The sequence below is a fragment of the Rattus norvegicus genome, chromosome 3, assembly GCF_036323735.1.
Source record: "Rattus norvegicus strain BN/NHsdMcwi chromosome 3, GRCr8, whole genome shotgun sequence".
Taxonomy (NCBI): domain Eukaryota; kingdom Metazoa; phylum Chordata; class Mammalia; order Rodentia; family Muridae; genus Rattus; species Rattus norvegicus.
Genome location: NC_086021.1, coordinates 87,662,083 through 87,689,563, shown reverse-complemented (window position 1 = coordinate 87,689,563; position 27,481 = coordinate 87,662,083). Strand labels below are relative to the sequence as shown.

Here is a 27,481-nt window from a genome sequence, read left to right as displayed (position 1 = left end):
AAATACTCAAGTTAATAAAAAAAAGTAATTTGAGTAGTCATAGTTTGATTTGAAAATTATTGTGTAACAAGAGTGAATCTTCAAAGCATCTATGGAAGTCTAATGGTGAAATATTGTCATAGAGCAGTCAAAGATGTGTCACATCTTGAAGGGCATTCATTCCAAGTCTGGGTGTCAGACCTCTGGAGAAGTATGGAAGAAAACCTGCACCTGTTTTGATAGGTGAAAAATTCTTTCAGCTGCTGTAGTTAAGACTTAAACCAAACCATAAAACCTTTAACTCATAGTACGTTCTGACTGGAGAATATGATGAGGTATGGTGACCCAAACCTTGTGGGAGTAATCAATAGATGTCTGAGCTGACCTAAGGCCCACTACATGCAACGGAACCTATACCCAATACTGCTTGGATGACCAAGAACCAGAGAGTAAATAGAACAGGAATGTAGGACAAAACCAATCACTCCTTGTCCAAAGAAAGAAAGATCAATAAAATAACTCCCAGTGATATCCAGTTCTACTCATAGGTAAGTGTCTTAATTAGTCATCATCAGAGAAGCTTCTTCCTACCAGAGTATGGAACAGCTGTAGAGACCATCACACAGACATAACTCAAAGGAAAAGAGAGTCCTTGGAACCCAGAGCTCTAAATTGGATGTGATGTGCCCATTAAGTCCCTCCCCTCAGAACACAGGGAATCTTTTGAAAGAGCTGGAAAAATCCAGAGGATTTGGATGACATAATGAGAATAATCAATTGAGCAAGCTCATGAGAATTTACAGAGACCAAAACAGCAAACATGGGGCCAGCTCAGCTCTGCACAAGGTCCTCTGTGTATATATATTATATATTATATATTATGTATTATATATTATATATTGTATATTGTATACTATATTATATATTATGTTATATATTATAACTTTCACTAATAATATTTCTATGTGACCCCTGAGTATCTGAATGAGTCTCTGACTTGTTCGCCTGTTCTTTAGGCTCTTATCTTTCTATTGGGTTGGTTGATCCAGCCCTGATACATTACTTGTTGTTTTAACTTATATTTTACGTTGTTGTGTTTCCCTGTTATCTGTTAGAAGACTGCTCTTTTCTAATTAGAGACAGAAAAGGAGTGGATCTGGAGTGCCCAGGATGCAGGGATGAACTGGGAAGCATAAAGGAAGGGAAAACAATAATCACGATATAATATATGAGAGAACAATGCATTTTTCAATAAAAAAGTAAAATGGTTTTAGCAGACAATGAGGGAACATTATGTATTTCAAGGTGCAGTTGGAAAAACACGTTGTTTTTTAGTGGTTCAGAGAAATCGATGCACATACTCATTTGTGGAAGTCAAGTGGGAAAAAAAATTCTAGAATTGTCAAATGCTTGGAGCTTCAATTTTCTAACTTCCAAATTTGGCTTCAGACAGGTCAAGGTTGGAAGATGAGTTCAAAACAGAACTTCCATAACTCCCTTGCTGCCTGGATACCACACGTAAGGTATCAAGTGCACACTGCTATTCCCTGGGCCACAGCCAAGCTTGTCATTTCATCTAAGAGCTGATAACTTTGGCATGGAAACTGCCAAAGTGGCAGCAGCATGATTTCTTTATATACGACAGTAAGAGGAGCAGCAAGAGAATCTAAATAAAAAGTACATTAAAATGAGGAATTCATGCGCTTTTCTTAAGCCTGATACTTATATTTTCTACAGCCATAAATGTTATCATGCTTCTTTAAAGAAAGAAGCACTTAATGTTGAGCTCTCTGACTTAAAATATTACCAGACAGGTTTTGAAACAGAAAGTTAACAAATTAATAATTTAATTCTTGCTCATTTAACAAACATCAGGTCTCTTTTGCTACTTCATTGGAATAGCAGAGAAGAATCCATTATCAGCAATTACCCACCCCCTAGGTCAAACAAAGCCTGAGGGAATAATGTATGGGGGACATTCAACCATATGAGTAATGAAGACCTTTTGATTCCAGCTAAATTGTGTATTCCATTTGCTCTCTATCAACTAAAGAAGCTTGATTGCTACAAACTGGCATTTAATTTAAAAGAAAAACACAAAACAGAAGAAAACTCATAAAAGCTTCACCATAAGATTTTTTCCCAAACTTTTATGTTATAACTTTTCAGAGATGTTCGTTCTGTTCACTATTTGTTATGCTTTCATGACTCACAACCAAATGAAACACTTGTTTACAGACTTATGTCTGCGATTCAGAAAAATGTCAGTGGGGTGTGATTGAAATATACTGTTTTTAAGTAGAAATCTTAAGTGAAGACAAGAACAGAGGTGGCAAGGACACTTCAGTTACTGTGTGCTATGACTGTAACAATCAGTATAAAAGTAGAAAAGAGTTTCGTTTGCTTGGTTTTGGCACATGGTCTTTTACTGTGTAACCCTGCATGTTGAACCTGTTATGAGTCAGTATATAGTGGCAAAGGCGTTTGATCATTATTTCATGACCAAGAAAAATAAGCAATAAAATTGTCAGCAGAATCCAATAAACATCTTTGAAGACACATGCACAATGACCTGAAGGTTCTTTTGTTTATGTAGAAAATCCTACTACAGTAGTAGCAAAATGACTCCAAAGCTTAAGAGTGATGATGTCAAAGTGGGAGGGTTAGAGGATAATATACCAATGTCACCTGAATTGCTATATAGTAGAAATAAATGCATAGGATTTGAAAACATCTCATACTGTCATAATAAAATGTCATAGGATGAATGGTTTAGAAAACATACTACCAAGAAGATGGAAGAGTGAGATCAAGGTATTGGCAGACTTGATTTCTTCTAAAGCCCCTTTCCCTTGTAACAGAGCGTCCTCTTATTGTGCTTTCTAGGACTTTGACTGGGTGTGAAAACACTCCTGGCTTTATTATCAAGTTAATATTATAATTTAATTAATTACAGCAATTCCACATAGGCACCAATACATTGTCTATATAGCAGTATCATTATTTGAACACTGTGCAGATATGTGTCTTTTACACCCTGTTCCTAAAAACTAATGAACACTACAGGTTTTCCTATTATCTACAATTTTTTTTGTTTGTGCATCATATTCCTGAAATAGTCTACTATGTAACCTTTCATGCTAGTTTCAAAACATTCGTGTGAGTTTCTTGATATATTTTATGCTTTGAGTGTTTGTATTTTTCAATGATGAGTAGCATTACATTATTAATGCACACTCTGAAGTACACACACACACACACACACACACACACTTGACTACTTATTTAGCATTGTTGTAAAACCTATTTAATCTATGGATGTTAGTCTATTCATTGGTAAAATTAGAGGCTTAATATAAATGTCTCATTTATTATAAACTTCTATATCAAGGCAAAAAAGCAAACTACGCTAATAGCTAATAAGATTAATGACCTTCACATAACCTTTGCTCATGTAGTACAGCATGTTCATATCCTCATTATAAAGACTAAGCTATTAAGGAAAGTTTCTTTCCATTAAGATGTGTCAAACAAAAGAGTAACCCTCTCAGAAGGAATCTGTAATGATTCTTATCCATAATTTTATCCTCATGTGACACAAAGTCTCCTTTTTATTCTTTGTTTCTAAACTAATTCAATAATGAATATATGTCTGTCTCTTCCTTGGTAACTTTGTAGAGTTACTGTATCTATAGTGGTCTTCATTTTAATCATTTTTCTGGCTCTAGAGAAGTGATGGGTTTTCTGTTGCCACACAGGTATACCTGATTCTCAATCATATTATTTCTTGCACTGTCTCAGTTGGATGTGCCAGAGATTTATAGCAAAGTCAGAACACTATTATTAAATCTGTTACACTTTTCTAGGAGCATCATGAGACTGGAGCTGGAAGCAGTAAACACTAGATTGCTTTCTTCTACACATTTCTTTTTCCAAATCATTATGCTTATATTCTCTTCTCATTCACAGTACAGTTTTATGTCCAGACTAGCTGTCAAAATAAGAAATTTCTACAGGTAAAGGAAAACATACTATATTTTTGAAAAAAAACTTTTATATTTCACACAAATCAAACACTTGTTAAATTATAAACATCTCATTTATAAATTTCAAAAATCAATACAATTCATGTGTTATTACTATGAATAAATAAATGGCATATAAATGACTTAAAATCTTACATTATTCTAAACCAAAGGAGATCAGGAAGAGGTTTTAATTATATACTATATTCTACTCTAAATATAGGTTCTCTTTATAAAAACTGAGTTAATTTAAGTTAAGTGGCAATTCTTCAAAGACAGAAAATTTTTGTTGATGGTTATAGAACATGGCCATTCAGGTAATACTAGAGATCTGATTTGCAATCAATGTTACACATGGGAAAACAGTTTCTATTTAATCAGTAATGTTTGGTTTCAGCTCTATGCAGAGAGTGAACTAGATTCTTAAAACCACAGGTTTAGGTGGAAGTGAAATTTCGTACGCCTTGTTATTGCAGAGAGAATGTGAACATTCGTACCCTAAAATATCCCCAATTTAATTATACTGTGTGTGTGTGTGTGCACGCGCGATACTCAGCTAAGATGAAAACCTAATATTTATGGATCAATTAATTGCAAGAATTAAAATTTACATGAGGATTTAATTATTCATAGCATCATGTTTTCATGGTTTATATTTTATGTGTGTCCATATTTTTTGTGTTTGGCAGAGTTTCTAACAAGTATGTCAATAGTACAAATATCTTTCTTTGCTTCTTACCACTGCAATCATGGTTCCCCATGGCAACAAACCTTTGAATAATATTCAGACAGATGCTATACCCACCTCGTCACTGTTTTCCATATTTGTGTTGAGTTTTGGAAATGTATCCTAAGGTAGAACTATTTTTCCTTTGTTATTTCTCAAGGAAAAAGATGAGACCACTGGAGAAAGAGACACAGTAAAAGGTAAAGAAAAAAGTGACATGAAGACATTTACACAGCAATATGGAGTGAAACATGAGAGTCTTTATTCTACTTGAAAATTACCACGTTAGCTTATCATGGTTTCATGGATTCAGTGGTGAACACAGTTATAATTATTTATCTGAGCTCTGACTTTGGCAAGAGAAAATAAAAAAGGCCCAGCCGGAACCTGACAACTCTATCATTGCCCTAGGAAAGACACGTGCTAACCTTAACATGGGAGCTCTTTATCTTCCTCATAATGGACAGTAAACATTCCTACACTTTGCTCTAAATGCAGAAACTATCACACTCACCCAAGACTGTTCATTACATACATGGTTAAAAATAATTCAAAACAAAATAATGCTATCGTATATATATATATACAGAATGCAGACATGTGAGCAGCCTCATGGTTTTCTAAATTTACAAAGATGCTTCTTTGGATCCCTTTCTAAAATACAGTAATTACTGGAAGTGTTTCCAAGTAGAAAGGAAAATTAAACAAAGCCCATTTGAATATAAGAAAGCTATAGGACTCCTACAAAGCAGAGCATGACAGCAAAGAACCACAAGCAATAAAACCAGCAAAGCTTTATTTGTGGGCTTCCTGAGTGTGCTCAATCACTGGCTTATTCGGATTTTATTTCTTTCATTTCTTGTTTTAAATTTGTATCTGTTTTTTATTATTTATTTATTTCAAATGTTATCCCCATTCCTCATTTTCCCCTTCACAAATACCCCATCTTATCCCCTTCTCCCTGCCTCTATGAGGGTGCTCACCCATCCACCTACCCACTCACCCACTCACCCACTCACCCGCCGATCCATTCACCCACTCACACACTCACCCACTCACCCACTCACCCACTCACCCACTCACCCACTCACCCATTCACCCACTTAGCCACTTACCTACTCCTGCCTCACTGCCCTAGCATCCCCCTAGGCTGGGGCATCAAGCCTCTACAGGAACAAAATCCTCCCCATACATTGATGCCAAACAAGGCCAGTCTCTGCTACACATGCAGCTGGAGCCATTGGTCCCTCCATGTGTACACTTTGGTTGGTGGTTTAGTCACTGGGAGCTCTGGGATGTCCGGTTAGTTGATATCGTGTTCTTCCTATGGGGTTACAATCTGCTTCAGCTCTTTCGATCTTTCCCCTAACTCTCCCATTAGGGTTCCCATGCTGTGTCACATGGTTGGCTGTGAGTATCCGCATCTGTTTTGGTCAGGCTCTGGCACAGACTTTCAATGGACAGTCATACTAGGCTCCTGTCAGCAAGAGTTTCTTGACATCAGCAATAGTGTCCGGTTTACCCTACCATTTTGGTTCAAATAATGTTCCTTGGGATTCTATACCAAGTGTTCAGAGGCTGAACACTTTCCTGGCTGCTACACTGGTGGAGTGATTGGTTCTTAGTTTATTCGGAGAGAGCTTTTTAAATAATCTCCTCACATTTCTGCCTCAAATTCTCTTCTGGGTGTGCTATCAAAATCAGCCAGAAAATGAAGAAAAACAATTGCCAACCTCATGATGCTAAATGCTTGGAGGTTATGAGAGCTGCAACGCATCCTTGCAGCACCTCTCTTGGTAGGTGTTACTACCATCCTCGTTTGAATATTTGAAACAAACTTCAAAGAAGGCCCCTCGCTGGCTTGTTTAGTGATGTGAATCCCATTGTCATCAGTATTTCTCAACTGATATATAGGAAACACGAGATCAGAAACATTCTCTTCTCAAATAAAATATAATAAACATTGTAATTCATATTCAGTGTGAATTGTAAAGTGAAAAATATTAGGACAATAAAAGGGTGTTTTTCTTTGTGGCTATGGCCAACATCATTCAAATAATACGTTTTGGGTTTTTTTGAATGTTGACAATTTTTCATATAGTATTAAGCAAAATTTTCTATGTAACATTATTTTCTTACAGTTAAATAACTTCAAGTGAAAAATAAAGACTATTCATATGAAAATTCAAAACTATGCTTAGTGAAATGTTTTCTCATAACTTTAATTATGTAATATTAATGAATAATAAAATCTACTTCATAGGCTCTTAGGGCAAAGCAAATCAAACTTACCTGTACCTATTAATTAGGGATTTTGGTCACTCACCGAATTAATATAAACAACTATATTTACTCACACGCACACACACATATACATATGTGTGTATTGTGTTTCATAAATATCAGCATTTTAGGCTACTATTATTAAAATGTAAAGCTCTTTTTGTAGTCCTTATAATCAATTTATTTTTTTGCCTCATAGTAGAAATTTTGAATTACTATGACCTTTCTCCTTTATTTGTTTTTATTTTAATAAATATTTCTAAAAATTGCAAACAAATGAAGGCATCACACACCAAAATTAGTCAGAGCCAAAGTCTGCACAGCTTAACAAACTCATAGAAATGGCCTTTAAAATAGAAGCTGTGGGCAAATAGCCCTGGCTAGGCATTTATTCAGTTTCGAAAGATTAATTCTCATGGTATTTTCTTGAGGAAATTTATTTGTATTCTTTTCTTTGGATGAGTCAAAGAAATGTGTGTGATGTAGAATGAGAAAATGTCTTTAGGGTTTCTAAGGAGTTAGAAATTTTTAAAACTCTCTTATACTATAATGGACTTGAGGACATTGTAGCATACTGATAATGGAACAGTGTTTCTTATTTCCAAACAGCCTCCTGTGTTTGTGTGTGTTTGTGTGTGTGTGTGTGTGTGTGTGTTTCACAAATTTGTGTATAAAGAAAAAAAAGTATGCACCTTTTTCAACATATTTTCAGTTTCATTGTCTCCTAGAGAAATAGGTGTGATGATGGCCAGACCTATGCCTATAAAGCTAGTCACAGTGAAAGATTTGGATCTGAGGATATGTATTACTTCCTGATGTGGTAGTAGAAAATTACTATCTATTAAAAGAGGAAAACAATTCAAAGGCAACTCGATAGGAATTCCATCCTCTTGAGGGAAAGTGAACCTGGGTAAGCATAGAAACCTTTTCCCCTTGTAGTAGCTAAAGAAGACATGGCCCTGTCTCTGACTTCACCAGTAATAATCTTTTAATCAGTCTTTAATGGACCAGCCCATTACTAAGCAAGCCATATCCTTTCCCCCTTCTATTATACAGTATATGGCAGTGTAGCATTGCAACAATGTGGTCTATTCCACACAATTGGTTTGTGGTGCCTGTATAGAAACTGTTGCCTTGCTAGCATGACATGCAGGAAGTGCAGGAATTGACTAGGAAACATGACAACATGTAGACAAGAGAGAAATAAATTCAATTTTATAAAGTGCCTTATAGCAACAACTGACATTGCACAATCCACTTTTTGACATTAAGCTCTGGCGATATATATATATATATATATATATATATATATATATATATATATATATATTGGTGTGGTGTGTGTGTGTGTGTGTGTGTGTGTGTGTGTGTGTGTGTGTAGCTGTACTCAGCATAGGAAAGCACTTTCAAAGTAAGACTTAAATGATCTTGTGGATACATATATCCACAAGCAAATGCATTTCAGGATAGTATAATCTATGTTGATATATTAAAGCAAAGGTTATATGGAAGAATAACATTCAATCATATAAAACTGGGCAAACATTCTGAATTTTAAATTTTCAAATAAATATCAGTTTAACAAATGAAAGGACGGCAGTGAAAATAACATTGCAATTGGCAAACACATAAAAATATGCTTAGATGCCAAAGGTTTATTATATTTAATGATATCTAAAATATATTTCAAATACTCGTTTTCCACATTACATAGAAAATAGTTTGTTTTGTTCAAATTCATGTTCTAGACACTTGGGCTGCCTAAGTGTGTATGTGTGTGTATGTGTGTAGTACATGCTAATATTTCTAGCCTTTTCTGTTTCAGCTGTTCTTGGAATGAGAAACCATTTAATAAGACCTATAATCGGTTTTAGGCTTATCATTGTAATGTGAAGATTGATTTCCTGCCAACTCACTTAAGTCAAAGTAATAGCCACTTGTAAAACCGTTGGAATAAAAGATAAGTTGAATAAAATAAGAAGATTAGTTGAATCTCAGAGCATTAATTTGAATCATACTTGTTTAAAATATGTAGAGAATTTAATATGTAGAAAAATTAAGACTATTAGAGCAGGCTTTTTGGGGGGAATTCACTCTCCTTATATTTAAGATGTTATAACTCTTAATAATTCAGATCAGAAATATGTTTAAGAATTGATGACATTTGATGTCTGTCCTTAGCACTTAGAAATTATGTAATTAACTTAGATACATAAATAGAATTTCATAAGAACAAACAGACTTAGGACATTTACTAAGCTTAAACCTAGATAGAAGGGGTAGCTATTAAAATAACCAAATGGGTCATGGAACAAACTAAGAAAGGGAATTTAATCTGCAGACTATAAATAAAACAAAACAAAACAAAACAAAAAAACACTGGGGAAAGGTAGGGAAGAATGTAAGATGTAGTCATGTTCTCTTGGAAATATAGAGCAAATAAGGAGTCTTTAGAATTATCTCCTTGTATAAAGCTAAAATACAAGAGGATCAAGGACCTCCACATAAAACCAGATACATTGAAATTAAAAGAAGAGAAAGTGGAGAAGAAACTGGAACACATAAGCACAAGGGAAAATTTTCCAGAACAGAATATCAATGGCTTATGCTCTAAGACTAAGAATAGACAAACAAGACCTCTTAAATTTTCACAGCTTCTGTAAGGCAAAGGACACTGTCAATAGGACAAAACAGCAATCAACAGACTGGGAAAGGATCTTTAACAATCCTCCATCCAATAGAGGGCTAATATGTAATATATACAAAAAATTCAAGAAGTTAGACTCCAGAGAACCAAATAACTATATTTAAAGTGGGGTACAGAATTAAACAAAGAATTCTCAACTGAGGAATATCAAATGACCAAGAAGTACCTAAAGAAATGTTCAACATCATTAGTCATCAGGGAAGTGCAAATCAAAACAACCCTCAGATTCTAGCTCACACAAGTCAGAAAGGCTAAGTTAAAAAATTAAGGTGACAATGGCAAACATGGGGAGAAAGAGGAACACTCCTCCACTGTAGGTGGGATCATAAGCTGGTACAACCACTTTGGAAATAAGTCTGGATGTTCCTCAGAAAATTGGACACTGTACTACCTGAGAATCCAACTTTACCACTCCCGGGCATATATGCAAAAAATGCTCAAACATATAAAAAGGACACATGTTCCACTATGTTCATAGCAGCCTTATTTATAATTCTCAGAAGCTGAAAAGAAGCCAGATATCTTTCAACAGAGGAAAAGATACAGAAAATGTGGTACATTTACACAATGAAGTAGATCAGATATTAAAAACAATGACTTCATGAAATTCTTAGGCAAATGGATGAAACTAGTAAATATCATTCTGAGTGAAGTAACCTAGTCACAAATGAACATACGGGGTATGCACTCACTGATAAGTGGATAATAGCCCAAAAGCTCAGAATACCCAAGATACAATTCACAGACCATATGAAGCTCAAGAAGAAGGAAGACAAAAATGTGGATACATCAGTCCTTCTTAGAAAGGAGAACAAAATATAGGAGGAAATAGAGGGACAAAGAGTTGAGTAAAGACTGAAGGAAAGGCCATTTAGAGTCTGCCCCACCTGGGAATCTAACCCATACACAGCCACCAAACCCAGTCTCTATTGCTGATTTCAAGAAATGCTTGCTGACAGGAGACTCATACGGATGTCTCCTCAGAAGCTCTGCCAGAACCTTAATGATGCAGATTAAGATGCTTGCAGCTAACCATAAGTTTGAAGCATTGGGGACCACTATGAAGGCATTAGAGAAAAAACTGAAGGAGCTGAAGGGTTTGCAAACCCATGGGAAGAATAACAATATCAAAGAACCAGACCCCACAAAGCTCCTGGGAACAAAATCACCAACCAAAAAGTATACATGGAGGGACCCATGGCTCAACCACATATGTGGCAGAGAATAGCATTGTCCAGCAACAATAGGAGAATAAGCCCTTGGCCCTGGAAGGCTCGTTTCCTCAGTGTAGGGGAATACCAGGGTGTTGATGTGGGCATGGGTGGGTGGTAGGGGGATCAGGGGAAGGGAGACTGGAAGAGGGGAGAGCTGGGAAAGGGGATAACATTTGAAATGGCAATGAACTATCCAATAAAAAAGAAAAAAGAATTATGAAGTCAGAAGTTTTTCTATCATAAGTTAACTCATTATGTTGTCACTAAAATATGAGAAAATGACTTGCAATGTATATGAGCATATGGATTTTTCTCCTAATTTACTGTATCTTGGACTTTTTAGCATCATGTAAATTCATATATGGATAGTTGCAATTTAATAATAACTGTTGAAGAGAATAAAAAGTCAGATTTCTAGAAGGCTATTAACATGAGGTTTGTCAGGAAAACTCAATACTTCATGCATGAATACATTCTAGGAACTTACCTATTCAATTTATTATTTTGATATAAGATTAAGTATAGCCTCATGGCTCATGCTCTAAGATCAAAAGTTGATAAATGGTACCTCATGGGACTGGAAAGCTTCTGTATGGCAAAGGATATAGTCAATAGGAGAAATCAGCAACCTATAGATTGGGAAAAAAAACTTCACTATCCCCACATTCGATAGAGGGCTAATATCCAAAATATATAAAGCACTCAAGAAGTTAACCTCCAAAAAAACCAAACAACCCAATCAAAAAACAGGGCATGGAGCTAAACAGAGACTTCACAACAGGACTCTCCAATGGCTGAGAAGCACCTAAAGAAATCTTCTAAGTCCTTAGTGATCAGGGAAATGCAAATCAAATGGCCCTGAGATTTCACCTTACACTAGTCAGAATGACTGAGATCAAAACCTCAACTGAGCGTACATGTTGGCAAGAATGTGGAGAAAGAGGAACACTTCTCCATTGCTGATGGGATGGCAAACTGGTGTAACCACTCTGGAAATCTGGAATTTCCTCAGAAAATTGCAAACTGATCTACCTGAAGACCCATTTTTACCACTCTTGGGAATATACCCAAATGATGCCTTACCATGCTACAGGGGCTCATCTTCTAATATGTTCATAGCAGCCTTGTTTGTGATAGCAAGAAACTAGAAACAACCCAGATGTCCCTCAACAGAAGAATGCACACAGAAAAGGTGGTTCATGTACAAATGGAATACTACTCAGCTATTAAGAATGAGGACATCCTGAGTTTTGCAGGCAAACAGATGGAACTAGAAAATATCAACCGGAGTGAGGTAACTCAGACCCAAAATGACTTACACAGTATGTACTTACTAATATTCGATATTAGCCAAAACAAAAACAAAACAAAATCAAACAAATAAAAACCAAAGCCAAACAAACCCAGGATACAGTCCACAGAATCCAGAAAGGTTAACAAACCAAAGGACCCAAGTGAGGACTACTCAATACCACTTGGGAGGGATATGAAAGCAGCCACAATGGTTGGGAGGAGGGAAGAAGAGGGGACGTGATCTGGTATTGGGTGGGGGTAAAAGACTAAAACCCCAAGGGTCAGCAGAAAGAATGGAAATAGAAGACCTCTAGAGGAAGGAGGTTAGGAAGACCCGCCAGAATGTACTGGGGAAGTGAAAGACTCTCAGGATTCAAAGGGAGGTACCTTAGATGAAATGCCCTACAGTGGGGAGAGGGAAAATTTAGAGCCTACCTCCAGCAGAAAGACAGTGCTTCAAGTGGTTGCCATTCCACAGTCAAAAACTCTTACCCAGAATTGTTTCTGTCTGAAATAACTGCTGGGCAAAAATGGAGAAGAGCTTGAGGAAAAGGAGGTCCAGTGACAGTTGCAAAGTGGGATTCAGCTCAAGAGGAGGCCCCAATGCCTGATACCATTACTTAAGACTCTCGAGTGGTCACAAAACTGAATCTACCATGACTGCCTTCTGAAAGACCCAACAAGCAGTTGCAAGAGTCAGATGCAAATATTTAAACCCAACTAATGGACAGAAGCTGGTGATCCCTGTGGTTGAATTAGGGGAAAGCTGAGGAGGAAGGTAATCCTGTAGGAGGAACAGCAGTCTGAGTTAACCTTGACCCCGAGATCTCTCAGACACTGGACCACCAATCAGGCAGCACACACCAGCTGATATGAGGCCCTCAACACATATACAGCAATGGACTGCCAGGTCTGACTTCAGTCAGAGAAGATGCACCTAACCCTCAAAAGACTGGAAGCCCAAGGGAGTGGAGAGGCCTGGTAGTGGGGTGTGGAAGCTTAGAGTGATGGGAACATCCTTTTGAAGACTGGGCAGTATTGGGGAGGGTAGGAGATAAAGGATGTGGAACAGTCAGATAGTAGATTGAGATGGGGATTAAATCTGGAGTGTAAAAACAATTAAGTAAATTTTTTAAAAAGTATTGAATAAAAATATTATTAAAAAAGAAAAGTATTAAGAATAAAATTTAACTATTATAAAAGAATATATCAAGCAAGACAAACATAAATATGGCTAATTATATGTAGAAGATAAAAGAAACAATGTTTGATGTGGAAGATAAAAGAAACAATGTTTTGATAGGTTTGGATACAGTGAATAATTTTTAATTTTAAGTATAAAGCATAGTATTCTGAAGACTATGAAGACAATGAAGATTTAAAGAAGAACAGTGGAGTGTTTTAGGAAGCAATTTATACAACAAATTAAAATGATTCAGTTAAAGTGAGAATTATAGAAAGAAAATATAGATACGTTTGTGAAGATCTGTATATTCACACCCTAACCAGGTGAAGATATGATTAATAAAATTATCAGATTATTTAAAAGGAAGAGATTAAGAGACAAAATTATAAGGAAAGGCTTAAGTGAACACTTACGTTTTGCCAATAGCAATGAAAGTTGATTAAGATTTGAAAGCTCAAGTTTGAAGTAGTTGAAAAATCCTGGATATCATGAGAACTGATGTGTCATTGTGTGATTGTACTCAGTTCTCAGTGTAGAGATACACACAGCCCAGGAAACTTGAAAATGGTGAGAGAGATTCTAGTACTTGGCAGACAAATGTACATATGGCTATTTCTGTCTTTAAAGTAGGACCTTGGGGCTCCACTCTCAATATTAGCATACCATAGGCCTTTATGTCATTATATTTGTGAGCAAAGTTAATGAACTGATTCAAAAACTTCTTGGAGAGTTGGGGATTTAGCTCAGTGGTAGAGCGCTTGCCTAGGAAGCGCAAGGCCCTGGGTTCAGTCCCCAGCTCCGAAAAAAAGAACCAAAAAAAAAAAAAAAAACTTCTTGGAGGGAACCTTCTTCCTATGAAGTCAAGTGATTGTGGTTTAGCTAAACAAATCTTAGAAAGAAAAAAAAAGATTCATGAAAGAATGAGGATGGAGAGCAAAAGGCAAGAAGCAAAAGGCACAGACTAGTATAACTACAATCTATTCAACTGATTAATATGACAGAGATGACTTTGGATGCATACATATAATATGTGCATTGTGCTTTCCTTATTATGAGCCATACACATTTTAATAAGATGAATTCCATTTGTGTTTTAGTTAGCAGTAAAACTTAGTTTTGTGTCTGGAACATAATATACTACTATGCAGTTACAAAGTCTAACAGAAAATTGAAGGACAGTAGTTAAATGTTTGCCAAACTCCTAGAAAGAGATGCAGAACTAGAGACAATGCAGAAAGATTGGGCTTCTGTGGAAGAGGTGAAAGCTTAATCTATAGGTACGCTTTCTTTTTTTCACCTTTGTCTGACAGATAATTTTCTTTTATCTGATAGATAATTTCACTAGAATATATATATATTCTAGTGTATATATATAAATGTGTACTTGGAATATATATATATATACATATATATATATATATATATATATATATATATATATATATTCTGAGTACAGTTGATTTAGGAGGAGGAGGAGCCTGGAAAAAAACTGTAAAGCAGCCTTGAATTCTACAGTACATTCTGTATAGAATTAGATGTAGGTTTCATACAGGCTTCATTCCTCATCATTAATGATATGGTGTGTTCATTATGTGTTATATACTTACTGTTACAGAGACTGTGTTCTAAATGATTGGCTAAAGGAGGCAAGATATGCAACAGAGGGAAATATTTATAAAAATAATGCTATACTGAGTGTTACATGAAAATAGAGTGAAGACAGGTGTTTATGTGAGAAAGAGATAAACTGAAGGGAAATTTCTCAACACTAATGGCATCCTTGTTGAGTATGGGCTCATGTCCACTTAGGTATGTGTTGATGCATGAGAAACAAAGAACACTGAAACCTGACTGAGCATGCTCATACAAGCTACAAGAGGATTGTAGCTGTGTCAACTAGGATAAACCTAGTTTGAACATGACCTTAAAGAATGCTATATTATATGGCTGCTGACATGCACTTCACGGAAGGATTTTCTTCACATGACAGATAAAGGATTTTAATGTTTATATTGAAAGTAACAGAATCTGAAATAAATTTAAAATGTAGCCTGTAAGGTTGGATTGAGTATTGAAAATACAACATAAGGGCTATACATGAAGATGACTTATCCAAGGTGGAGCGTGATAGAATGGAGACGACCGTAAAACAGGATTGACTTACCAATTACCAAGGCTGAGATAAAATAACATCTCAATAAAATGGATACTATTTCAAAAGACATTAAAGAAAAAGAACACAGTAGTTCAATATTTCTGATGTGGGCAAAATACAAGGCATTGTGGTTTTTATCTTAGTAATATGTTTTGATATTTTGTTATTCACAGACTTTATAAATATAGGACCAAAAACCACCTTTCAGTGGTACTTGTAAGAAGAAATGATTGTTTGAGTTTTGAGCTAAAATTTTGTTAGATAGCCAAGTTGAGATATTCCATGTGTAACTCGTAAATTGACCATCACCAATAGAGGAGTTTGGAGAAAATACTTGTTTGGCAAGCATGAAATATGAAATTATAGAAATTATAGGTGTTTCCTCTTACTTTCTCTATTAATTAGTGTATGTAAGTTTTTTTTAGCCTTTATTGATTTATTTGTTTGTATGTGTTATGAATGTATATACTGTATATGCATGTGGTATTTCCACAAGCTTATGGGTACATGCATATGAAAAGACTGGAATACCTGACAGGGTCCTGGTCTGCCATTCTCTGCCTCATTCCTTAGGGACACCTGGAATGTCTCATGGAATGCAGAACTCATGGTTCTGGATAGGCTTGCTGGCCAAGGTGCAGTGGTCTGCAGGTGTTAACCTATCAACGGTACTAGGATTATAGAAGTAGAAGTCTTCATACTAAGCTTTTTCCTGGAATCTCAGGATCAAAACTCAGTTCTCACCCTTGTGTGTCATGGACGTTAACTATGACATCATCTCCCTATCCTTCTAAAACCTTTGTTGGCTGAATGTGATGGCATCCCATACTCATGCTTCACTCTGAATGTGAAGTTATTCATCATGATGGCCACACATGTCATAGTAATGCGTATAACTAATAGATCATAGATAGCATTTATAATAATGCAAGTCTGAAAAAATTAAAATTTCTGCTTTAGGGTGGTTTGTTTAAAAAAAAAACACCAGGAAGCATCCTATACTGCTTTCAGAATATGGTTGGTCACCCCACTGACATGAACCATTCTCTGTAACTGAAAGTTTAAGCTTCAGGAGTCTGATGAAGCCACTACTTAATGACTCTTTCTTGACTATTTAATGATGTTTCCACTCATTGTGGCTCTTGAGCCAGTTGACCTGAGACACTTGATTGTAGGGTGTTATTAGAAGAGATGAACAAGTGTTCCCTTATAAATTCATATCTCTAACACATAGTGGATGAGAAGATAATATAAATAGTATCTTATAGTACAGTATTAAATACAGAGATGAAGTTATAATCAGGATGACTTTGATAGTACTTAGCTAGAGCTCAAGTATTATTCAACTATCTGTATCCATGACAACCTAACCATTTATATGTCAAGTTCAATTTCCACTCTTCTTACATAAGAACTTTCTTCCACATACCAGAAACTCCTGCCATTCAGTAACAAAAAACTACATGGTCAGTCTTACCTAAAGATTAAGTAAGTCTAACTAGGCACACGACTTAACAACTTAAACAGTGGGAGAGCCACATCGTTCAGGAATGAAAATAGAAATGATAACATGGTGACAGATGAGGAAACAATTGCATATAAAATGAGCTGCAGGAAGAAGCTTTTGGAATAAAGAATTGCAAGATATAGACAAGCTGTAAAAATAGCCAAGCTGGAAGATAGGCATAGGGTGATGCAAAATAAGATGTATATATTGTAAAGTCCGACAGTTTGGATTTGGGGCAGCACAAGCAAAATTTTTGTTCTGAAGTATGGAAACCAATCTGGATCTGTATTTCTTAGTAGATGTTTTCATCTACTTTTTCTTCAAAGATATTTTCAAATATTTTTCTTGGAGAAAAAAATCATCTGTTCAAAATTATGTTTTCACTTTGAGAACATATTATATTAAAACATTTTAAATAAAGGTACATACATCCTATTTTACCTACTTATTTGTCAATTGTAAATAAGGCACATTTAGCCTATTACAAGCATTTTTAACTGAATATGAAACTAGATTGTTATTATAGTAAATAATAATGAAAATAAATTTCCTAACTTTCCCCATTGGCTCTTATTTAAAATAAACCTCAATATTGATTTTTGTGACATGAGAGATGGCATATGCTATGTCTTTTAGGGTCATCCATTTCATATGAATAAAACTTTCTCAGAACAGGGCTGCATTAAAGTTGAAGTCTACTGTGCTGTCTGATATGACAAGAATCCTAACATTTGCATATGGTGAGATGACCCATGATGATGCATATGAAGACTTCTTATCACCTTGGCATTCATTGGAGTAGACACAACTGCTTGGGGAAATTGTGCTCCTACTAGATTTTCCAATAAATATTTGCAACTTTTACTATTCATCAATAGTGGGATAAAATATAATACTTAACTAATGTCAAATAAATTAAGATCCAAAAGACTGCTTAAAACCTGAAAAGAGATCAGGAAAATATCTACATTGCTACCTGATTGGGAAGGATGTTACATATGTGACTACGAGAAAGCATTATTGAAGACAGAGCTATTGATTTTGCTTTTCCCATGTCTATATTTTAAAGAGTATATCAAGACACAGACAATGTTTCTGCAGTTGATCTCCAATTGTCATTTAATAGTGAATTATTAAAATTAAAATTCTTCCTTAACCTATGTCAATATTTTCATATATATTTCCTATAAGACTTAATATGAATAAAATGAATTTAAGAATGCTAATATCTAAAAAATTTATGAGCCAAATTATATTAGTTGACATTTCTATATTAGTACTCTTGTGGGGGATAATATATATTCTGCATAATTTTTAGACTACTCCACTTTCAAATTCTAAAGTTGCTTAAATATAAAATTCCTTGGTTACTGTTTCAATTCATTGCCAAGAAAGGCAGTAAGACTCAATATAAGCAATGTTACATGAAACGGAGACACCAACAATTACACTGACTATTATATTTGCTGTGATTGATGGCAGCACTTATGTGCAGTAAAACTCTGAATATACTTTGTTCTTGGTGATTGTTTGATACCACTCTGCAGAAGAGAATCATAAATAGAACACAATTTCCAATACTACTAAATCAAGAAAGAGCATCTAAACACCAAAGTTTGATTTACGTAAATAATTAACAAAAATTTATTGCAAGAGATATAGTTCACTGAATTTACAGTTTCAAGGAACATGGTACAAAACAAATAGGGCCATCATCTTTGTCTAAACATTAAAGGTGCAAATACACAAAGATTAGAAAAAACAAGGAGCATACTTTACAACATAAATTATAGTACCATAAATATATTTTATGTACATTATACATACTCTTAAGACATCATTTTAATATACAGCATATATTGTATTTTGATTCTCAAACTAATCAGTGCTTTAATAATATTATATATCAGAAACTTTAATAATTTATTAGCATCATTACACTTACAGTAAATGGTTTGAAATAAGGCCAGCGTTGGCTGGTTTATTCTGTCAGTTAAATAGCCAACTATGCATGTAGATAAACACCTACTCATACATATGTTCTTTTTTCTTTATGGTGGTGACTAGAAGAGGGGCTGGAGGGGAATGACAGTTGGATGAGGTGAAAGCAATGAAGGAAAAATTGCATGGGGTAAGGGTGGAAAAGTCAAGTGGCTGGGGTGAAGAACAGAGGCAGGGATGATTGGCATCTGAGGAGAAGCGACCAAAGCTGGCTGACGTCCTGGACAAAGCCTAGGTCCTACAGTTCCTACGGAGATCTGAGGTATAGATGTTCTGGCGAGAGGAGGAACTTGGGGAAGGAACTGTTGGTGTGGCTGAAGCACTTTGAAGGTTCCTGCAGCTGCAGCTGCAGCTGCTGCCGCCGCAGCTGCAGCATGGTGCTGTAAAACAGTGTGATGGATAGTGGTTACAGAGGTAGAACAGAAGGGCCGCTGCAAAGGCAAAGGCTGCACCGGAGTGCTGGGAGGAGGCAGGGGAGCCGGAGGAAAGGTAAATTTGACCTTGTTGGTTAGCATGGTTGGCTGAATAATGTGCTGGTAGACCTCACACGGCAGATGCTTTAACTTATCATGATTTTCTAGTGGAATCAATAAAGCTTGCTCTGGTAAAGGCAATGGAGCCAGGATTTCCTCTGTTGTTACAAAGGCATGGCCGCTGACCTGCGCTTCCTTGAACTGTAATGGTGGTTGTGTGTTAAGGATTCCTGAATTATAACATAGCCACTCTGTTGATGACTCAGTTGTCTTCCCCTGCGGAATGGTCTCAGCCAGTTCATAACGGCAAATGTACGACTTAGCCGGTGGGTGTCTGAAGTTTCTTTCAGTATTAGGTACCTTGAGAGGAATTTGCTTCTCATTCCTGTGGGTAGTCTGACTTCTTTGACTGTGTTCAAGCAAGGTATTGTCAGTCGTGCCATTTGGTGGGTCCCCTGTGACACTCACGGGTGTAGCAAGATCACTGGAAGCCTGGGATGAGACACACGGAGTAGTCTCCGTTACTGAATGCTCATCTTTGCCACTGGCTTCAGAAGGAAATGGATTAGGAGGATGGAATATCACTTTGTCTTCTGTTTGCTCTGTGTGTTCTGAGCTCTTCTTGATACTTCTATTTTCTTGTGGTTTTGTGTCCTCTTTTATATCTTCCTTTGCGAACCCATCTGGATGACTCAAAGAAGACCTACACATTGTGGAATAATTTGAATTGTCTTTTATTTTTGAAGTTCTATCTCCAATGTGAAGTCTGCTTCTTTTTCTCCTTCGTTTCTTCTTAGGCTGAGAGGAAGTGAGCGAAGCATTTGATGGCCTCAAGTATTCTTCTCCTAAATGACTTTGTTGATTTGAATTTTCATCTGATGAGTAAGAACATGAATGCTGTCTGCGTTTCCGATGAATTCTTTCCGTGTCATTCGTGAGAGAACTATAACCTCTTTTAACAGGCTGATTCTGAGTGGGGTCTTTCACATCACTTTGAGAAACGAAGCACCTGTCATCCTCTTGACATCTTGGTGTTCTGGCTTTCCAACAACAGTAAGTTCTGACATACGTTAAATTTTGTTTCCCAGAATGTATCATTGCCTGATTTGCTTGTTCATTTACAACTATCGCATTTTCTCCTCCATGGTTTTGAGAATCAAGAGCATTGTCGTTGGATTCAGTGTTCCTTGTTGTATCTGTGTTTTCATTTTCGACTAAATGTGTAGGTGCTGTCTTGGGTCTTTCATCTGCCAGCTGATGTAAGTCTGACAATCGTTCCGGACTCCCTGACTGCCTTTCCAGGACTGGTTCCAGTGGATTCTTCCTAGTCTCATCAGCACGCTGTCTGTCCGTTTCTGTTTTGCAGGACCCTTCAGGTTCTTTGGCTGACTTCCCACGATGATACCGACATAACTTCCTTCTTTTCTTCTTTCTTCTACTCTTATGGAACCAGTGCTCATGAGTTTCCTTCAACCTGATTTTGTTATACTTCTCATTTAAAGTGTTTCGTTTAATTTGACTTCTAGTAAAATTGTATTTGTATGTTTTTCTGTTTGTACAGGACATATGTTTATACCGCTGAGCCACATTCTCGTTTTGTCCTAAATCACAGCCATTAGATACAACATGGGCAGCGGAATATGTAGTAACTTGAGGGGAATCATTTTTACTGCTGCCGGACTCATCACTTGTCACTCTTCCAGTTGGTACCTCACTGCAATCAGCTCTCTTGCAGCAGTCCTCCTTCTGTTGAGAGAAAGGGTCATTTAAGGTTAGCTTACTTTTCTCTTGATTGTTGTTTAATTTAGTGGACCTGAAGTCAAAACAGAGTGGATTGCAGCTATAAGATATTGATGGCTCTGTAGTTGTGTAAGCTAGCATTTCCGATGGCCACTGAAGCACTGTGGATCCAAGTTTGTTAAGTACAGGTACAAATGGATCACACTGTCTTTTACATAAATCTGGTCTTTTCTGGAACCTTATGCTCTCTTCTGCAGTGCTTGTAGGTGTCAGTGGCTCATGACCGATTTTATTTCTAGTTTCCATTTTGGCCACATCATTAATCGTGATGTTTTCCTCTGTGCTCATCTGGGCTGATGTGCAGTCATTAGGCGCAGTGGGATTCTTTTCTATGATGTCTGGGTTGCTTTTATTCACAGGTCTATCTTCATTCACAATAACAGTTTCCATTGATGCTTGGTCTTCAAATGGGGCCGAATTTTGGCAAGTATCTTCATCAGAACATGCAGGGAGTTGAAGCTGGCAAAATGAAGTAGTTAACACTGTGTTGTTTTCAGTAGAGGTTATTTTCATCTCCTCCGTTTGAGCAGCTGCTTTGTCGAGACACATGACCTCTGGTGGAGAAGAGTTAGCTTTGTCCTCAGAACTCAGAAGCTCACATGTTGGTGATGATAGTTGAAGATGACAAGTACTGGGGACAAATCTAGTTTTCCTGCTGAATTCTTTCTCCACAGAGGATTCATCACTGTATTCTGAAAAGGCTGCAGCCGAAGAGGATTCCAGCTTCACCGAGGCTTTCTTTGGAAATGCAAAGGAGAAGCCAATTCTGTGTCTGTGGATCGCCTGGATTTGATCCCCAGTCTGGCAATTGTTTGCTGTGCAGTTACTCGCAGTTTCTGTTTCTGCAGAAGCTGTAGAACCACCTCTACCCTTCTCGTCACTGTGAACCACATCTTGCTGGTTGTCAACTGGATCTACACTCTCTCTTCGGGAAACATCATTGAGATTTTCTTTCACAGTAACAGTCGTTGACTTGAACATGGGGCCGCTTCCAGGAGCACTATAAAGGGTGGAAAAACTATAAGTTAGAAGACAAGTTGAATAAAAATAAACTATTCAATGACTTATTTATTAGATAAATATTTAAATGTTTTTGGAAGTTTTCAAATTTATATTAGTTAATTTTGATGATTGAAACTTTTATATCACTTTATATGCCACTCCCTTTTAAATGTCCTTCCTGTCCACATCAAACTGCTGCACCTCACAGTCTCTAAAAAGTCCCTTTCCTGGGTTCCTGGTGCTTTGGTTTCTTTTGGTGCCCTGTTTAGTTTAACCAGGATAATTTGTGCACTCATCGGATTGGAAGTGTACATTGTCTGCTGTTGGAGACAGTAGTGGGCACACAGCAGAAGGCAATGATTATCCTGGTTCCCAACTCTGTCAGTAGCAGCCAGTTCAACAAGAAAAATGAGCGAGTCCTCAGAATTTCTCCTTCATCCATACCTGAATATTGATGAAGCCATGTGATTCTAAATCTAACATCTATCATGAGTCTAGGATTGAAATTTGAATGCGTTATAAAGTTATTTCATAGAGTGAAGTTACCTTTCCCAGTGCCTCAGCAACATTTATTTTTTCCTTGTTATTTTTGGGGTACCCTAGACTTATTGTCAAGGGATGCTGTCTAGAGCTGTAAGTAACAATACGCAGGAGCTCCCTATGCTCCCAATCATTGCTACTCAGTGACTGTTTTGTACCCAGGCCTCTTCACGGAGAATTATATATAACACACTACAGTACAATTATTTTTGATTTGCAGTCATTTTTACCACTGATATTATAAAACAGATTTCAAAGGGCAAAATAAAAAACAAAAACATCACATTAATTAAGATTTTAGAAAGTCTTGAAATGTTTTCAGTGGTTCACTTCAGCCAAGTTTTGTCAAATCTGCTTTTTCACCAAGAGTTGTACGTCAGCTAAGTTAGCTAGAGAAGAGACGCCCGTGTTTTAGAATTACTCTCAAGTTGTAAACTATGTCATAAAATATAGTGCTACATAAGGGGATACTATTTCCCTAAAATATGAATTATATTCTAACTGCATTTAGCAATCTATCATGCATGCTGACTTTTTTAAAAGAAGAATTTGACCTGTGTATATTATAGGAAATCTTTAAACTTTACATTTACACTAAGGATTATCTTAAGAGCAAATTCATTCCATTTGAAGGGTTTGATTTTAAGAAATTCAAATGGCCATATATTAGAGCTGATTTTCAGAATCACTAAAACAATGTACATTTGTCTTGCATGTCTTACGTCTAAATAATATTAGCATTTTTATGTACAAAATTAGTGGGAAGTTGTGTCCATGTTTGTGTGTGTACAATGAGAACTATTGTCTATTGAAAGGTTTAATGAAGTATTAGAGACTGTTCATGTGTTATAAATACATCTTTCTTAGTATATCAGAAGCTGAATGGCAATTCTACTTCCAGAACATTTTATTGTGTAGTAATTAGGTCTCAATATTCTATATAGCCTTGATTTACATCAACTCTGCCTCTGATTCCATCACTGTAAACAGATCTAATTACCAAAGTTGAACAGCTATTTCTTTAAACAGTTCCACAGGGGATTTTAAAAATCCTTTATATTGTTTTAAAATTTAAATTTAGAATTCTTAAAAATTTCTTTGTAAGTCAAAATACTCCATGACAATACTCAATATGAAAATTAATTTAGCACAAAATCTTTGTTATATACAGTAACAAGAGAGACTTCATTTGTCGAGAGAAATAAGGGCACTTTACAAAGAGATTTTCTTTTAATAGCTTTGCCCTGGCTGGGCATGTAAGGTCTGAATTATAACTCTGTTCACATCTAACAGCTGCTCACTGTGAGAAGCAGGTCAAAGTTTAAGAGCTGTGAACTTCTAACAGTCCAGCTATAGTTTATTCACAGAGAAACTAATTTTGAACTGCTTCAGAAGTGGCAGTATCTTTCTGACCTCGTTTTTTTTTTTCAAATTTAAAAGTAATTTTAAAGAAATGTTCTCCAAATTATCATTAAAAAAATAAAGTAAGATTTTCTCAAAAATGCTTTTTGCCAAGAGTCAGAAGATAGGGCTTCACTCTCATCTTCAGTCAAACGGTTTGAATTTCATGAAGCAATAGGACAGCTTTCAATTAAGATGGCTTAGATACAGGCCTCAACTGATGCAAAATAGACTTTTATGAGCTGAGATTACAGGGCAATTTTGGAGTTTTAGTGAAATGTGCATTAAACAGGTATTTGCATGAAATTCAGATTGCTCTTTACTTCTAACAAAGGCCATGAAAACATATGCCTTTTCCCTGTCCTGAAATAAATAGATTTGTGCCCTTTATTGCTAACTCCTGCAGCTATTTTCTGAGTGTATTTTAAGAAGTTAACATTTCATTATACACTCACCACACAGTTTCCTTTCTTAGCTCGGCCAGCTTGTGAAGACGTTGGAGTGCTTTTTCCTGTTTTCTTTCATCCTTCCTGGATTTAGATGCTACATTTCGAGCAAATTCTCTCTGTTTCAGTTCTTTGAGCCTCTATTAAAAAATATGGAAATAATTAATAGTATCTCAGTTGAGAGTAACTTTAAAGTTCTATTGTTGCAGGGGTTTTTCCAATACATCGACTTCATCAAAGGGAAACATAGCATCAATCAAAACCTGTTTCTAACTAAAAGATATTCTTCCACTTTACTTTGTATAAAAATGCCCAACCATGAAATTTTATTACTGTGAGAATTGCATCTGTGCCTTAGGTATATTGAAATTGCAATCTTTCTTCTCTTCTTATTGATTATTGCCTTCTGAGTATCTTTCCTTAATTTAGAAGATGCATTACAGCCCTTTTTAAGCCCCCAGTTTCAAACAAATTCAATACATTTATGGATTGTGGTTATAAAATAAAACCTCTTTTATTTGAGTGTGCTCCGTACTAGAATGTGATGTCATGAAACCTAAGGCAAATGAGTACCACTGAAGTGATTTAAGAGTGTGTGTGTGTGTGTGTGTGTGTGTGTGTGTGTGTGTGTGTGCGAAAAGTCAGGAACTTCTCTCAAATCAAGGTCTTTAGATGAAGTATTAATTTTGGGAAATTATTATATTGAATATTGTTGTTTTAATCTGTAGTGAAGGGGATTATTTTCAATGGTGAAGGCCAGATAAAAATGCTAACACACTTGAAGAGAAACAAGCAGCCAAAAGTATGATGCGACTGAAGGAATATCAAAGGGGTCCATCTTCAGTTATTTTAACTCTGGTTTCTTATTGAAATAATGTGTAGTTTTAAAAATGGTGGCAATAGTATTTTGTCAATAGTTTATGATGGGCTAAAATACTGATGAATTGTATTTTGAGAGTAGAATTCTAACTCAAAGCATGAAAAGCTCTTATTTTAGAATGCTATTGAATAAAACTTCAACATGTGCTATATGCATCTTCATTGTCCTATACGCTAATCTTATAACCTCACCTTGTATACGAAAGACCTACTTGATAAATCTTTATTCAATTTGTAGGCGAGTTGCTTATATTATTAAAATCGGGCATTTTCTCTACATATCTCATAAAATTATTGACTCTGTTAACTAATGCTAAACTCTTATTGGTCACAGACTTAACTTGCAATTTAATTGGTACAGCATCATGAAACTTCACCAACCTTGTGGATACACACATAAGCAGGTCTGAGTGATGTCTTACATTTTTGTTAATGCATATTGTATGTAGATGTACACACGTAACCCTTTCTACTGTTTATTTTGGGTTATATTCTTTAGTATTATTTACATAGCTTAAGCATTTTGAATTTTCTCATTAGCAATAATCTATTTCTTAAGAAGGAATTCGTGAAGTATTTAGACGTCAGCTGAACCATGTCACTAATGTGGAACTATACAACTTTGTCAAAGAAGACTTGACAGCATCATGCCCTATGACCGAGAAAGGGAACTATACATTACAAGATACATTAACTTGTTATGAATATAAAATCAGAATGCAATAGGTCAATGATAGTGTCCTGTTCAATTGTAAATCAATAGTCTTGGTCATTACAAGTTTTTAGAAGTGAAATACAAGGTTCTAAAAAATCAAAGAAGTGAAACAGAAATTTTTAATTTTTTAAATAAAATTTTTCTAAGCAATTAAATTTTATATGCATAATAAATAGCTTTGATAAATATGCATAAACATGTACGCATCTATAATTAATAACATACATTTCATAAAAGAGCTTGGAACTAGTAAATTTAAATTTCGTTAAAAAGATTGAAAAAAGATGCTTCCTGTAACAGAGGGGCTGCGTTAAGACCAATTAGAAAACATTTTAAATTGCTAAGATTAAAGGTTTTTTCATACTGTTTTACTAGCAACATTTTTTCCAAATTGCAAACAAAACTTGAATAAACATTTTATGCATACTTTATACTCATGTCTGTCATCAGCTAATTTACTGAAAGCACAAATGTTGTAGTTATATTCATCAAGCACTCATTTTTTAAAGGTTGTAATAGTTTCCAAACAGCTACAATGAAGTTCATATTATTTTCTGCACACTTGCAGTCACAAATGCAAGTTTGTACCTTATCTGTTGTCGAGTAGTATTTTTCCAAGTTTTTTTTCCAAGTTTTTAATTTTTTTTTTGGTTCTTTTTCTCGGAGCTGGGGACCAAACCCAGGGCCTTGCGCTTCCTAGGCAAGCGCTCTACCACTGAGCTAAATCCCCAACCCCCCAAGTTTTTAATTTAACAGTCAGTAATGCTATATTGTGATACTCAATGGAAAGGTTGAATCATTTCCACAAACACATGGATCTTTGCTATTTCTCCACTTACCTCTGCTATTTCTCCCTAAAATTCATTAAGGAAACTTAATCTAGATGACCCTTACAGTAAATGTCTATGTTTACAAAGCTTTCTCGTTATGTCTGGAATTGAGAAAAAAACTGAAGCTAAGCAAATTAGGTGGATTGTCCAGAATCATTACCATTCAAAATACAATTGGGAAATCAAAATTTCTTAGGAACTGCATACACTATGATTTAACTCTCAATTTACAGGTATTGTTTGCCCTGCTACCCAAATTTCACGTCAGCCTGAGGTAGCTGTGGTGCATACATTCACTTACATTTATCTAAATATTAT

General features: G+C 35.8%; 1 protein-coding gene across 1 annotated transcript in view; it reads right to left on the bottom strand.

Moving 5' to 3' along the window:
- Positions 1–18,691: 18,691 nt before the first annotated feature.
- Positions 18,692–27,481, bottom strand: part of Zfp804a (zinc finger protein 804A) — a 230,377-nt gene continuing 221,587 nt past the window's right edge. Inside the window, exons 3-4 of the mRNA XM_008761996.4 lie at positions 24,749–24,879; positions 18,692–22,350 (exon numbers count right to left, since the gene is read on the bottom strand). Of these exons, the coding sequence (XP_008760218.2) occupies positions 19,140–22,350; positions 24,749–24,879 (3,342 nt within the window). The 3' untranslated portion in view covers positions 18,692–19,139. The remainder of the gene's footprint in view (positions 22,351–24,748; positions 24,880–27,481) is intronic.